Genomic DNA, 15564 nt, shown 5'->3' on the forward strand with positions numbered 1-15564 from the left:
CGAGCCGAAAGTACGGCCCACTTGGGTTTGACAGGTTCAAGCGTATTTCGAATCCCTTGTCTTCACCCATCTATGCTCCTTTCCACAACCACCAGCCCGTCGCCACTACTTCGTCTTCTCGCTCGTGAGACCCAATGTTCTTCATATATCTGTCGAGGACACCCACCAATATGCCTCCGCGGGGCACACAGCTCCGCCAGACGTATATCGACACAACAGCGTCCGTACACATTTCACCTTGGCGTTAGCTGGGCCGGGAAGTCGCCAGACGCCAGAACGGCTCGTCTTCGCCGCCCGATTCCTGCAAACACCCCCGTAGGCAAATGGAGAGACGAGATGCTGTCGCGACCGCGCAGCCTCAGTGGGAAGGACGCGGGAGAGGACTTTTTCTACGTGACGCCAGTGCGTTCCCATCTTATTCTCGTGTAAACCGCTTTGCTGAGCTGAGCTTGACGCGACTTTACCGCGCGTTTTATCGCGCCAACGCAGATGCGCAATAATTCTGTAAGTGTGGTAATGTTCATTTGCGGCCAGTGATAGTAGTTCATTCTCACTCTCGGCACCGGCGTTTCTCAGGGTATCTCGTTTGGCGTCGCCGACGGCGTAGGGGGGTGGACAGACTCGGGCGTGGATCCGTCGCTGTTTGCGCAGTGTCTGATGTACCATTCATACCGGTATGCGCGATTGGCCTGGGCAGGTGAACCGGAGATCGACCCCACGCAGGAGTACGAGGAGCGCGAAGAGGTCGAGGGATGGGAGATGGCGCCTCGGGATTGTTTGGAAGCTGCGTATCATGGTGTCCTGCGAGAAAAGCTTGTACGAGCTGGTCCGTCCTTCTCGTGATTTATCTTCTAGGCCCTACGTCGCTGAGCAGTGCTCCTTTCAGGTTCTAGCACTGCGTGCCTATTAAATATTAACTCGCTATCTGGGCTGCTACGAGCCGCCAAGTAAGTTACTTTTCGAGGATTCTTCTGTGTCAAGGCTTAGCTTATGAGCACTTTCAAGCCTGGGAGATAGCGGCTTCGCCATCATTCGGTCATCATCCATCATCTACCGGCAACAAGCCCAGACGCATTTCTTCAACTGTCCATTGTAAGAACTAACGTTCTAAAAGGAAAACGTTGTGCAACACTAACTCTCCCCATTAGCCAACTGACAAAGTTTCCTAGCGACACCGAGCGGTATAATCAGTCATACATCGATTATCCTAGCGCCGCAGACACCTATGAAACAAAGCTTCGAGACGGCGACATTGTCATATGCTACGTGCGTGTTCCTCTACATCCGAACAACAGTTTGACCGACTACTCATTCACGCTTTGCAGACCGACGGATTGTCAGACAATGTTTTCCCAGCGGACATGAGCGCCATTTGCTCGTTGGTCGGCAGGTCAGGTGGATCAGACGACCAACAAGTGCAGACCATAGCCGACCGGATCGTCCACTACGCCCAGACATGTATGCATGACCGGAAGAAAGTCAGCCCTTTTGAACGTATGCATATCCCACGAGTCCCCTTGAGACCTGTCTATAACACATTCTTGACAGGCGAGGCTGCCAGGGAGGGGATGAGCTATCGAGGCGGGGTACGCGCTTTCAATCTTATCCCTTGCGTTCATGCTGACGATGATCTCAATGCCAATAGAAAGTAGACGAGTGAGTTCTCCATCCTTTTCGTTGGCTTCTTCAGCTGTTGACGACACATCAGCGTCACCGTGGTTGTTGCATTGGTTCGGGAGAATTAGTGTCTTGCGATGGAACAGCCTCTTTGTTTTTCATCCTTTCCTTGTTTATTCTACGGACATCTATTGGCGCATAATGATTGGTTCAACATACAACATGATACCGCTCATCCACATTACTAACCACATGTTAAGCAATCGTACAATGCATTGTTAATCTTTACGTCACTTCTCGCCTGGATGGTCGTTTGTCTTCACTGTAGGTGCTGCGATAGTCTCCCTTGGCAGACTTAATACCGCTAAATATGATAGTCGATAAACTGACTGATGGTATAGTGCTGCGACACCGTGAGTGAAGGCGGAAGATCTGTACTAAGCGCACCATACGTGCTATACAGAGCCCCACCCAGATACATGACTCGGCGTTAGAAGGCCAGGTGGACTGGGCTACATACATGGACTGTTCATATAGTCGATTTGTGTCCTCAAGAGGCCTTAAACTTCGCGGGCACAGCGTGCATGTCACCACAAAGTATGCAATGTCTAAGTAAGAAAGTTTGTTCCGGTTTAGTATTCCTCTAATTATGTTACACCAAGTATATTACGACGAAGACAATATACAAAAGTACCACAATGGACGTCCAAAGTGTTGATGGAGGTAGGCCAGAGTAGCGAAAATGGTGCCAGCACGATGGGGCCTTAAGAAAAGTGTACGAGTTTCCAGTCCATTAGTCCGATCCTAGTCCAACCCATTAGATGTTCTGACATAAGGTGCAGTGGAATGTGATCTCGTTCCTGAAGACGGCAGCTATTGAAAATGGTTGAGCTCACAGTGAATGCAAGAAAAAGCAAGTACGTACGAAGGACGATCAGGGCGGCAAGACCAGCTACGACGATTACATAGAGTAGGAAATATTTGACAATCTGACGATAAAATGTTAGCCGGACTTCTCGTCAAGTAGTTAGAATGTGCTCACAATCCACCGTCTCTGCCTCTTCTGTTTCGTCGAGTAAAGGGGAGCCCGAATCTGCTTCGAGGGGCGTAGCCAAACTAGTGATACATTATGAGTTTGGGCACATTTCGTGGCAACTCTGATGGAAACTTACATAACATGGTGGAATGCAACTTGTCGACGAAGGGAATGAGGGCGGGACCAGTGAGTATCACCAGCAAGATGTGGCCCATGAGGAAGTCAGAGCTCCAGAGCGACATCTCCACGATCTTGACGATGAACTCGCGAGCAGGCTGCGACATTGCAGAATGTCCGAGGCCGCGGCCGTACCATTGGCCTGACCACCAAGCCCTGTTAGTCTCATCGTGTTTAAATTCGCGAGACAGGAACACAGCGATGAGAATCTTCTGGATGGTCCGCTGCACCGCAACGATGCAGATAACACCAAGAACAGCGTGAGACGAATCCCAAAGCTCCAAGAACCACTGCAAAACCATACGTTAGTAACGAGATAGATATGCTTGAAGATGCTTACGAAGAACTCGAAGAAGGCGATCAATCCCAGGAGCGAAAGGAAATGGGCGATCGCTGCAACGACGGACGCAAACTTCTGCCATTTGCTGAACATAGGACCAAGGAACAAGGAGATGAAAAAGAGGGCAATCAAAACTGCAGCGTTCCACACCATGGGGCCGATGGAGATGACAGCGATACGAATGAGGGGACTGGGACTGGGGTCACCGTTGCGGTCGGGGAAGGACTTGACGAACATGTAGGCCACGATGAATATGATTGCTTGACAGATTGGCCAGACAACTTCAGCGATGAAGACGGCACGCCAAGAAGCACGAGGTACGTCGCCCGAGAGCTTCTCAGATGGATGGCCGAGCTTTTTCTTCTTGTACCCAGTAATCATCGTTCGCGACAGACGGCAGTAACCGTACCAGCTGCTGGCCTTCGTCCTCGAGTTACCACGGGACATCCAGCGCAAGAACTCGCGATAGTCGATGATAAAGTCGGTGAAGGAGAACTGATGCGGGTTGAACACGAAAGGCGCAATGCAAAGGGATAGGACGGAGAACCAGAAGTAGATTAAGTGCGGGATCCAAATGGTCAAGGAAGCGTAGAGCAACAGCAGCAAGTTTCTCATGCCCATGTAGATGCTAGGACCTGCGAAGCGAGAATACAAGATGCTGAAGGAGATACGCGTTGTCGCGAAACCACGTCCAGTTGCGATGTACCGGGCACCACCAAACGTCAGATTGCTAACAACGGCCTGTGAATAGATCCGAGTGGAGAACACTTCGAAAATCGGAGAAAGAGACAAGAAATGCTTGCCCAGACGCAGCAGAGCCTTTCCTGTGCCTCGCTCGACAAGTTCTGAAATATACGCATGAGCAACCAGCCTATGATGCACTACCCAGGCTCACCTTGTAAGAACAACGGAAGGAAGGCGATGAAGAACACCAAGAAGATGGAGATAATGCAACGCTTAATCCATTCAAACGCAGGAATGAGGTTGTAGCAACCAGTGCCTTGTTGACCACCAAGCACGTTTCCTTGTGAGTCAACTGCACAGATAGCCAACTGCTTGTTCAAGGTCCCGATGTATGTCACTAGCGAGTAGCTTCAGTCAAGGTCTCAAACCTATGAAACTAGAACTGGATGCTTACAGGTTACCATGAAAACTTGGATCGAGAGAATGACCAGAATGTTATTGATGTGGAATCCCGGATGACCATAGTAGAAAGTCAAGAACCGATCCATTGGAAGCTGGGTTCCCAGGTAATAGTACTCGCGACTGAGCAATTGTTCACCCATACCAGTACCAATCTTGGTCTGGAAGTTGAGAATGGTACCAAAGCCAAGATCACGACCCTTTCCGCACTGGTAATACTCGGAGTGCTTGATGCGACCGCCACGGCCAAACGCGTTCATACCGGCGAAGATATCCTCATTGAGATGGAGACCTTTCTGAGCTTTGGAGACACCGCCACGAGTAGTCATGAACAACGCGTTGAGGAAATCGGGGTGTCCGTAATGGAGCTTGCCACCAATCCAAGCCAAAGCACGAGCTGTCATCGTACCGAAAGTCTGTTCCTTTCCTGCAGCAATATCACCGAGGACACCAATATTCTCCGAAAAGATGTACTCTCGGGTACCAACGATGGCGACCGGGGCCTTCTTGAATTCCTTATGGCCCCACTGAGCGTATGGACTCTGGCCTGAAACCTGGTACTCTTCAAACTCCCCAAGGACGTTCCTAATCTTGAGACATTCCTCTAGGTAATTGTCCTGGTTTGCATCGATAAGCTGCAGGTATTCGCCGCGGTAGAAAATGATAGCGTGGTTCTGGTTGTCGGACTTGCCATCACCCAAGATTGGGTTACCAGGGAGCTGTATACGGAACTTCGGCTTCCTCTTGCCAGTCGCTTCATCAATTTCAGAGTGGCCATCAATGAGAATAGAGTACAGTGTGGGGTCGCTGCCCTTGGGACCGGCCTCTTCATCCAGGTATGCAATTTGCAGGTCTGGGTAAGCGCGCAACAAGAACTCTGCATTCTCAAGCTCCTCCTTGTTGAACTTGGAGTATCTCTGCATAGAGACCATGAACTTGAACTTGCGACGAGACATGCGTTCCAGCTCCCGCTCAAGTTTATCCGTGTTACCACCCAGCATATGGACAATGTCCGGGTTCTCTACACGATACAAGAGCTTGATGGCCTTGGCATAGTTCATCATGCCAGAAACCGTACGATAGAGTGTTTGTGCGCGGAGGGAAGCCCATATACGCGTACGAAGAGTGTACTCCGGGGAAGAAGTCTTGAAACCGACGCAGTAGAATGGCAAGTCATCTGCTTTGCTTGATTGTTTCTCGTTGACCGAGGCCGTACCGTCCGTGCCTTCATGTTCAGCCGCCAAAATCTTGGTGTCCTTGACAAAATTATCCCACTCGACGGGATGCAGTTGTTTGAGATACTCGAGCAGTGTGACGCGAGTGTTCTGGTCTTCTTCACGAATAATTTCACGGAGGGAAAGAAGGATTTTCTCAGAGTAGTGAGGGACAATGACGGTGAAGGTGGGCATAGCATCGACCGGAAGGGGATCAGGCAAAGCGGTGGTCAGAGAAGAAGCAAAGAACGAGATACGACGTTCAGCTTCGCCATCGGCCGGGAAAAAGGTACCCTTAAAGTTGCTGGTCTGGCTCGTGAAGAATGGAGGAGCACGGAGGACCCGTCGCCCGTCAGGAGCATCGACCTGGTGATATAGCAACCGCTGCACATGTTCGATGGAGAGGAGATGCTCTCTGTACATGGAAATGATGACGGCATTCCAGATCTGAGAAACTAGGACCTTCGGCTTGTACTTAACTTCCATTTCCGCGGTAGCAAGCAGCTTAGCGTAGATACGCTTCGGCATGCGGGTATAGACATCCTTCCACGGCGTCCAGATGGATAGGCCAAGAGCGAAAGACCGACCAATGCTGAACACGACATTCCAGATGATGTACCATAGATAGGTATCCAGGAAGAACAGGACCAAGTCCATGATATACATGATGCCAAGCGTGAATGAGATTTGGTTCGAACAGAGAGCTGCACCAAAGTATTTGTCGTTGCAATTGTGAACCTCCGTTCGAGCCATAACAGCAATGGGCGAACTGAATGAGTTGGTCAAGAAAAAGTAGGACTCGACAAACTTGCAAGCGAAGACAAGCGCCCAGAGTGCGATACTTGCAAGTCGTGCAGACCGTTCAAGGGCGGGATAAGAGGCAGTAAAGGTCTGCGATGCCATGTATTTGCGGTTCTTGCCAGCCACGCGATCACCGAACATCCTCCCAGACGGTATTATGCCGAAGGCAATGGTGGCTACCACTGAGATGAAAAATTGCACAATACTGATAATCAGCGGGACCTGGGAGTTACTGGGATTTACACCAGTCTCCATCAAAGCGACGTAGATGGTCGGGCCAGCTGTGAGCGCAAGAATCACCAGTAAGAATATGAATCGGGTCGTCAGGTGTGAGGCGTTGTTCCATGTCGTGGGGATATACGTGAACTCGGCGAGGGTAGCAATGATCATGATTAAAGTAGCAACCGCACCACCGAGGGCCGTGGCAGACCAATACATTGCCGGTGCAGGAAACTGCTTATTCTCGGGAGCGTACACGCGAGGAGAGTTGAATGCAGTGTAGAACCAGTACATGGAAATGTGAAGGATCCATATGCGGTTGAAGTTGACAATCAAGTGGGCCGTTGAACGTTTTTCGAAGTAGGTCTTGAAGAACACACGGTCCCAAACCACTCGACGAAGGTTCATAAAACGCTTTGCAGGAGCAATATCAACAAGCCTCGTCTGTGGTAGATGGATCAATCATTGTAGTTGTGAAAAACAATCACTCAGAATTGCTTACCCCGTTCTCGAGGACGATACGTGCTAAACCTTCAGGATACCAGAAGAGTTGGTTGATGTCATCGTACCCAATGATCTGATCGTGGTCCCTCTCTCTTCTCACGAACTTCCCTTCGACAACTTCGTACCCTTGGTCACGCATGAACTTGTATAGCGGTTTAATGATCGTGTTGAGGTACAAGCCCTCGGGAACGGGGTCCATGTTGTTCTGGCATTCCGAGCTTCGGTAGTAGTCGTCGGCACACTTGAAGATGAAGCAAAGGCACTCAGGGACAAAGCGTACATTGCCTGCTTCACCCCAACACAAGAGGTAGAGTGCGATCTGTCGCAGACGGTCATACTGACTCATGTTGTTCATGGCATTGCGCCAGCGATTGATGGCGCTGTCAAGATGCTTGGAGCCAGCGGTCTTGGCATTACCTTTGACACTACGAAGTCGCTGCAAACCGGGATTCTGGGACTGGCCAACAGCATCGTCGAGATTCAGCTGAGCAGCGAAGTACCACTTGCGATAATTGGCGTGCTGCCCTCCGATGTAGTCCGCATGAAGAGTTAGGAGAGCCTGATTGGGGCTCATGCGAGAAGCTCTGGAGTCAAGAGCATGCATCAGGAAGTCAAACTTGACAATGGATCAGCAATCAACATAATAACTGGGAAAACCTGTGGCCTACCATGTTGCGCATGGAATCATGCTGGAAACCAAACTTCTGAGTGAGGTCGAGGAATATATCTTCTATCTCTTCACTTGAGATGGGAATCTGCCGCTCTGGTGACCAAGCGGGATATGGCCGGGAGCCTTGGCCAGGGTCGGTAAAGGGAGAAGCGTAGGGCTGACTTGCCTGCGAGGCAATAGAAGGTGCATAGGATCGAGAACCATGGCCGGCATCTGAGGCCGAATCCCTCACTGCAGCGGTAGGTAAGCAAAGAGGGAGTGGGATGTTTTATTATGTAAAGACAGTTTACCTCCGTAAGCACCTGTAGGCTGATCATAGTAGGGCTGGGCGGCTGCGAGCCGAGTTGTGCTGGTATAAGGACTACCTGCGTCTGAGTCGTTGTCATATTCATGCCTAATGGGCTGTCGTTGCTGAGGTTGCTGAGGATAAGGACCGGTGGGGATTGCGAAAGGATTATTGGGTTGCTGTGGGTAGTTTGGATTCGCCATGTCGGAGTACGACAGAGGGTAAAAGAGTGAACGTGCTGCAAGGAGGCAGCTGCGAATATCAGTAGCTAGACCAGAGGACGAGGGGACGAGAGGGAGTCAGCGCCAGCGGTGAGGAAGAGAAAGAATGGAGTCTCAGAAACGAGGGCGACCAGCCGAGATACAATGGCCACTTTAACCGTGGGAACTCGGTTACCTTGCCTCCAGAAAATAACCTCGATTTTCTCACTGCGTTCCCCGTCGGTACGCGCCAAGCTTAGCCAACAGCTAGTGCCGACCGGCGACTTCCCAGTACGCCCGAGTTTGCGAAGAGGCCTCCAGGACAGCCTTTCTACGATCCTCCCGCCAGTCATTACTGTACGATAAACCGTGACAGGTCACTCCACCTCCCATATTGTAGAGCGCCAAGTTCCATTGAGAACCTGTACAAACACCCTGAGAGCTCGACCACAACGGCGATGACGTCCTCGGTCGCCAAACCGAGTGGAGATGTCCACACGTCCTTCTTCGCGCGGAGCAAAGCGAGCACGTGAGCTGAATTGCGAGTAATACAAGGAGTAATAACCCGACGCGTCCGCACACCGATCTTTCCCTGTCGCGTCCAAGTCGCGTGGAGTGAGGCAGCCATGATCCTCTGGGATCCCCGTAGGCACACTGCTTCAGCTCGTGCTATCAATGAAGATGGCCAACCGATAAAAACCGCTACTACCACATTTCCCTCACTGTCTACCTTACCGGCCGCCTCGTATACTCGCGTCAAATTCCTTGTCCCTAAAGTTCTCCCGCCCCTTGCATATTTCTGCATACGGGCTCTCTCGTGCTGCCCCGAACAGCTCCATGTTCTTGGCGGCCGATATGTCCCTTTCAGCGAGCGAGTCGTACGGGCCCTCCTAACCTTACGCGAACCCTGCCAAAACAGCGACCAGCCTTCTAGTGAATATGACCTCTCCGGTATTGATCCCAAGCTTTGGGCAACTCTGGTTCAAGTTATGGCCCCGCTTCCTAAACAATTGCGCGAGTATGCCGTTCCTCTCTCCGATCCTAATGTGCCTCTACTCCAACAGATACCCACCACTGCACACTTTACGATGATCACGATTCTAGACTTACGTCGCTGTCTCGAAGTCACCGACGACACAGTATCAACACTTCATAGACTCTCTTTTTTAGTCGCTCTGGATATCAGTGAAACCCTCATCAGTAGTCATGGTATAGAGAGACTGGGAAGGCCGATATATGCTTTCAGAGATGAATCCATTATAGACCATCCTGGCCTTCGCGGCCTTCGGATGTTGAGGCTTTACAGCTGCAGGGCCATCAACGACATGGTCTTCAAGTCTTTCCTTTCCTTTCCCTTCCTCTCCGTTATAGGTGAGAGAAGCGAGCGACGAAAGTAGTCAAAGCTGAACTCGGGCTAGATTTGCGACATACAGGTTGTAGCTTCCGAAGGGCACCAGAACTAGCTGGCTTCGCTCAGTCAGCTAATCATGGCTTGTTCGTCCCAACCCCTCTCGCGACCTCATATTCCATGCTTGAAGAGTTGACGAAATCGCCACTTTATCCCTGTCCCATAGCGTCAAGCTATAGGCTTGATATATCGAGGCTGTACCATCACGCCTCAGCCAATAATTCTCACGTCCTTGGGAATGATACAAAGTTAGCCTTGAACCCGCACTCAGGGGGTGTCACGCCATCTCTGTTTTACCGCAGAAACATGAAGCAAGAACCAATCCTAACTCGTTCAACGCTTCCGGATCCGCTAGCATTGGAGAGGACGCCCCCACCGTGGAATACCTCATTGCTTGAACCACCGCAGAAACTGAATGTACTTGATGGAGGAAGGCCGGATACTGACATAGCGCAGCTGAACAAATCACGTCTCCCTCACGCCGGATCGTCCATGGCGCCGGAAGCTTGGTTTAAACGGAGGAAAGTGCCAACGGGAAGCAATTCTTTGGATGTACCTGCAGACTCTGTTGTGCACCGGAAAACAAATCCGTTCGCGAAATTTGGTCCGAGCTCGTCATCGTCCCAAAATTCGAAGAGAAACATAGACACGATATCGCCGTCATTGTCAACTACGCGCAGTAGTTCGGCTTTGCGCACAAGCCCACGGCGTTCAACAGAGAGACCATCCGAGAAATCGTTGAAACCTATTACGTCCTTAAAAATCCCTATCCTTCCGCCCACCATGAGATCACAACAAACCACAGAAAGGAAAGGCCAACGCGGCGATGCTGTAACGCCAATACCTCAGAAACGGATACAGAGTACTTTATCGTTTGCTCGAACCTCAAGTACTTCAAAATCTTCCATCGCGCATAAATCTGACAAAGGATGATGAAATTCAACGTAGACCGTTTCGTTTATTAGATATAAAAGTTTATTTTCGGACTCTTTGTCGTCAGGATCAGTTAAGCCACTGTTAGCTTAACATGGAAACGATTGACATAGTTGTTCTGCGCAAGTGAATCCTTTGCCCATGAAGATTCGTCGAGATAGGGGCATACCCAGTTTTGAGATGATCTTCCACGTGGGAGCGAGTCCTTGAAGTCCTATCATTGCGCCTTAATTTCTAGACTGGTAGCAACAAACATTGCATCGCAACAGCTATTCATGCGATGGACTACTTCTCTAGGTTTCTGCGAACAAATACTCCGTCCCCGGTGAAGCCCGTCCAGGACAGAGCGGCAGAGTTTAACAAGTCATGGAATCTGGTCAAGGTATGCTCCAGCTGCCCACGTTCGCCAGTCATCAACCTCGACAGCTGTGTTATGCTATGTCATAGAACACGCTGCAATATCCTGATGAGCGACAGCTGCTCAAGGGCATCAGGTCCACTGATGTCCCGGCACATCTCCAGATGATGGTGGACTCGCTCGTTTGGGAATCGTCACGAACTGAAGAAGGGTAATGCAAGCCGCGTATCTGCATTGACAGAGTTGCTCATTGTTTTACAGTGCAACTGGCGCTTGCCTCGAGTACCTGCTGAAGAATGGTATGCACTAAGTGGCGCTGATTCGTGTGCTTGTAGTTGTGCTTATCACACATCGTAGATGTTCTTGGAACACTTGTCAAGCTCAGTGAATCCGACAGACCATCAGGGATCCAAGCTGAAGTTCTCCAAGCCGTACAGAACATGGTTGTCTTGATGGACGAACAGTTCTTGGTTCACTCCGCCGTGCACAGGGCAGTGCTCAGGCTGCTCCGAAACTGCGTTGGTGACGATATCCAGGAGCAACTCGATGGCCGCACTAGAGTCATGGGTGCAGCAAAGAACACTGCGCGGAGCCAGCCGTCAGAATACGAGCTTGACCGTGAGTTATAAAAGCCCATACACACGCGGACCTTACCGACCTTGATTTGTAGTGGTCAATCTGTTGTGCATCCTCTGTAGTCGTATACGGACTTACCGGGAACTTCTCATGATCTTCTTCCATGATAAGCACTGGTATAGGTCGGAGCCACTTTTCTCGGTCGAAGAAGAGGACGAAGAGGACGAGGAGGAAGAGGAGGACGACCAAATCAAGGACAAGGTGGAACAAGGCGAAGACAAATCATCCGTGGAAACTTCAGAGAAGGCCCTTGACTCTCAACAAACATCATCTCGATCTGGTTCCCCTACTCCCTCGCAGAATACCATTACATCAGCCCCAACATCTCAACGTAAGACGGAGTACGAATTTCTACTATTTAACTACCTCCTTCGGTTTGTGCACCGGGAGGGTCAAATTGGTGACTTTGCTCGCGCCGGTTTACTCTTCCTCATGGATGTGGCGATGTCACCTGGCGAACCCGTTCATCGGCTCACCGGCGACACCTCCTCCGTCTCGCAGTCCGCTTCCGCTTCAGAAACTGTTGTTAACGATCCTATTGCGGATGCTGCTATCGCTCTTGCAGAATACATCATTGATGGTGACTTCAGTGAGGTGCTTGGTGCTGGTCTAGGAGCTGTTTACTCTCTGCTACCCTCGAAACTCGAAGTAAGGAGCGCTACGTATCCAAATGAAAACGCTGGGAGTGGCATGGTTCTTGGAAGCACAGGACCTTTGAACGAAGAGGAGATTGAAAAACGGGAGGCTGCATCGGAAACGAACCGAGGCATTGGTCTGGAAGATTCCTCCAGTCCTGACTTCAAATACCGTCTTGATCATTTCTTGAAACTTCTGGAATTCCTACAAGATATCTTTCGGCGCAATGTCATTCATGATTCTGCTGAGTGTAGTCTCAGCACTTCCACATTCCTCGGCACTTCAATTGTGCACTCAATCTTGGATGCTGTGCGGCGGATTTACCTTCAGAATGTTCTATATCCCACCATTCTTGAATGCTCAGATTCGGATGGCAGCGCAGTAGCAGTCATGTCTTATATCGATATTATCATCAGGACACTGGAAGATGGGCAACTTTTGGATCTTTTCGTCAGATTCCTTATGAGTGAGGACAACGACGAAGTTTCGCGCCCAATCCATCGGCAACAGGGTCTACTCAACCTTTCAAATAATGCTCCTCCTCAAACTGGCGTTGACAGAAAGACGAAACATGCTCGGCGAAAGAGCAGTGCCATGACTCTTCTCGAGATGGAGGCACCTGATTCCCGGAAGGAATCCGAGTACTTCACATCTATGGGTCGATTTACCTTGAAGGATCTTTTGCTGTCGAACCTCCGCTCTTCCAACCAAGCTACTGCCACCGCTACGTTCCAATTACTTCAATCGGTTGTCACAATATGTTGTCGTCACTCGGTTGATGGCCTACTTCTTGTGATACGTGATGAACGCGCAACAAGCTTCCCTCAGCCTATCATGCTAACACCTCCTGCTACACCGTCCGGGGGAAAGCGATTGCTGGGCGATGATGACAGCGATGAAGAGTTTATTTACCCCAGTGGAGAAGACAAAATGCACTCCGTTCCTGCAGGACCTTTTTTCGCCCAACCCACTGTTACCATCTCAACGCATGAGCGCGAGATGGGCTTGTATCTTACACTTGTTTCCCGCGTCGACCCAGCTCACCATGAAGACGCCTTCAGCACTGGCTACGACCATTACCTACGAGACGCGATGCTTTCGATTCAGAGCCATAGCTGCTTCTTCAATGATATCAGTATGGATTTACGGAGACAACACAAGCACCGTCTCAACGTTACCGACCCTATTTTGTCGCTCTTGCTCGAGTCAATGCGGAAGTTCTTTGCAAATAGCCCAAAGCTTAACATTTCTCTGACGGCGGCGCTTGCTGCGCTTGCGGTTTGTCCAGACCGATCGCTAAGCGGTTGGCTCACGTTTGCGGTTGATGAAACTTCACGGATGGATATCACCTCTCCCGTTTTTGCGGTGGGAAATGATGGAGATGATCGTTCCATGGATTGGGAGATTGAAGATAAGTTGGTGACTGAGACCAACATCCTCCCTGCATCGAAGATGGACGACCGGTCGCGGCCTATAGTACATGCCATCATACAGGGCTTGGTTGGCCAACTAGAGCGTTACCGCCAGGTTGTCGAAGACTTTGACAAATACCTGCTGGAACGGCGTCAGGGGCTTCTGTTTTCGGAGAATCTTACAGATGCAATGACGCTGGCTCTTGAGCCCGCAGAATCTCTTCCCATTCCTTCTCTCGTATCGCCACCAGGAACGCCAGCACCCAAGCCCAAGCCCAAGGCGTCCTCGCTTGTCTCATTCTTGACACCGCGCAAGAGCAAAACAATGCCAGCAAAGGTGGCTAACAGCGATGAACCTTCGACGCCTCCCAAGGCGACTGGTCGATCATCCGTCTCAACGCCGTTTAGCACGCACTACGAACAAACGCGTCATATCACTGTTGAGCCCTTCTTGGCGCCTGTGCCATCGTCAGCCAACTGGATGTCCAAGAAGTCTGCCAGGCGGAATACAAATGATGACGACCTTTTCGCTGCTTCTCGCCAATGGGGTGACGGCCCACCCGAGACCTCAGTCGATGAGGAAGACGAAGAGGACCAGGAGGTTACTCATGTTTCACTCTCGCACTTGCTCGACAACGTAGTGATTTTGGAGGAGTGTATCAAGGAACTTGTTGCTATCATCCATGCCCGGCGGAGTCTAGGGATTGATTCAGTCCGATACGTGTAGTCATAGTCAAGGTTTATGTGCGTAGCTACGGTTACAGAGAATCACTAATACAACCTGCTAGCAGGAAAAGAGAGCAAAGTAGAAAGCTGTAATAGACATTTACGAGGATGCTACTGAGTCTTCCTGGCCCTTCCTGACCTCCTGCCTGCTGACGGAGGTTTACTTGCTGCAGTCTTCGCCTGGCCACCGGTCAACGACTGCTGGAGCTTCTCAAATTCAGCGTCGTCAATTTCTGGAGGGATAGCGGCTTTCGTTCTCTTCTTTGGGGATTCATGTTCCCCGCTGGAAGGGTTGCTCCGATCTCGTTTTCTCCCTTTCTTAGTCGTCGACTCCTCGTCTAGGTTGGCGTACTTCGCCTCCAGGTTATCGAAGAATGACCCGCGGTCCTTCTGACGCTTGAGAATAAGGGCCTGCAAGGCGGACGTATCGCCATCTTCTTGAGTATCCTGTTGCTTCTTCCCCTTACCCTTCCTCTGTCCGACCTTCCCACTTCCATAAAACTCGTCCCAGACACCGAGTTCCTTCGCCAGCTCCTCTGCCTCCTTTGCTTCTTTCTGCGATTGCTTCTTTCGCACCAATTTCGCCTTTTCGTCCTTCGAACTCGACTCCCATAGAGGAAGCGCATCTAGCTCGCCTTCAGAAATGAGCTTCGATAGGAGCACGATAAAACGTGGCTCGTCGTCCACGGTCGAGTGAGGGATGTGCTTCATAATATCGTCCAGTGAGCCGCTACTCTCGATGTATGCAGCCTTAAGGTCCTCGACTTCCTCAGATGAACCTGAGGTGGAAAACTCAGAACACGTAGATAGACTACCAGAGATTTGCTCACCTTGATACTCTTTCTTCATCTCATCTAGCTTTTCACGGGTAACACGATCGAAAAGGTCTTCAAAGTATGCTTCCCAACCTCCGTCCTCGTCCGCTTCAATACCGAGACCTTCGTCTGTACGCCCTGTGCTATCATATCGTTTCCTGCGTTTCTCGTCGCTGAGGACAGCGTATGCGAAGCTGACTTGCTGAAATTTCGTAGATGCGCGCTTGCGCTCCTCCTCGCTTGAATTGGAATGTTTGTCGGGGTGATACACGAGGGCAAGCTTGCGGTATGACTTCCTGATAGTCTCTGCGTCGGCACTGGACTGCAGGGTAAGAACGGCATATAGGTCGACATTCTCCTCCCCAAGGAAGAAGTTGGAAATGGGATCTTCGCCGTCCATGGTTGTGTAAATGGTCTGGTAAAGAGAGCACGC

General features: G+C 50.6%; 4 protein-coding genes across 4 annotated transcripts; 3 read left to right on the forward strand and 1 right to left on the reverse strand.

Moving 5' to 3' along the window:
- Positions 1–72: 72 nt before the first annotated feature.
- On the forward strand, positions 73–1652 carry CONPUDRAFT_47614 (uncharacterized protein; the record flags this gene model as incomplete). The annotated part of the gene is made up of 7 exons (XM_007765833.1): positions 73–423; positions 544–826; positions 887–947; positions 1006–1092; positions 1149–1266; positions 1326–1494; positions 1549–1652. The coding sequence occupies 7 exons, from the start codon at positions 73–75 to the stop codon at positions 1650–1652; spliced, it is 1173 nt and encodes a 390-aa protein (XP_007764023.1).
- A 782-nt stretch (positions 1653–2434) lies between these two features.
- CONPUDRAFT_87688 (glycosyltransferase family 48 protein) lies at positions 2435–8210 on the reverse strand (the record flags this gene model as incomplete). Its single annotated transcript, XM_007766573.1, has 10 exons — positions 2435–2490; positions 2543–2606; positions 2660–2733; positions 2790–3120; positions 3171–4015; positions 4066–4251; positions 4309–6991; positions 7050–7667; positions 7720–7952; positions 8024–8210. The coding sequence occupies 10 exons, from the start codon at positions 8208–8210 to the stop codon at positions 2435–2437; spliced, it is 5277 nt and encodes a 1758-aa protein (XP_007764763.1).
- Positions 8211–9458: 1248 nt separating this feature from the next.
- CONPUDRAFT_79876 (uncharacterized protein) lies at positions 9459–10030 on the forward strand (the record flags this gene model as incomplete). Its single annotated transcript, XM_007766099.1, has 2 exons — positions 9459–9578; positions 9626–10030. Coding segments are annotated over exons 1-2 (451 nt in total), but the record flags the coding sequence as incomplete, so codon positions are not given.
- A 779-nt stretch (positions 10031–10809) lies between these two features.
- Positions 10810–15536, forward strand: CONPUDRAFT_141878 (uncharacterized protein). The gene is made up of 6 exons (XM_007766574.1): positions 10810–10930; positions 10996–11117; positions 11168–11205; positions 11264–11524; positions 11577–15097; positions 15150–15536. Exons 1-5 carry the CDS (start codon positions 10829–10831, stop codon positions 14315–14317), a joined length of 3264 nt encoding a protein of 1087 aa, XP_007764764.1. The 5' UTR covers positions 10810–10828; the 3' UTR covers positions 14318–15097; positions 15150–15536.
- Positions 15537–15564: the final 28 nt, after the last annotated feature.

The sequence above is a fragment of the Coniophora puteana genome, assembly GCF_000271625.1.
Source record: "Coniophora puteana RWD-64-598 SS2 unplaced genomic scaffold CONPUscaffold_2, whole genome shotgun sequence".
Taxonomy (NCBI): Eukaryota; Fungi; Basidiomycota; class Agaricomycetes; order Boletales; family Coniophoraceae; genus Coniophora; species Coniophora puteana.

What these genes read in the sequence shown, in the direction of transcription:
- CONPUDRAFT_141878 (XM_007766574.1), top strand. Translation starts at nt 10,829, where the DNA reads ATGGACTACTTCTCTAGGTTTCTGCGAACAAATACTCCGTCCCCGGTG. An exon ending in CGAGTACCTGCTGAAGAATG is followed by an intron (nt 11,206 to 11,263) that starts GTATGCACTAAG and finishes CACACATCGTAG; the next exon opens with ATGTTCTTGGAACACTTGTC. An exon ending in GTCAGAATACGAGCTTGACC is followed by an intron (nt 11,525 to 11,576) that starts GTGAGTTATAAA and finishes CTTGATTTGTAG; the next exon opens with TGGTCAATCTGTTGTGCATC.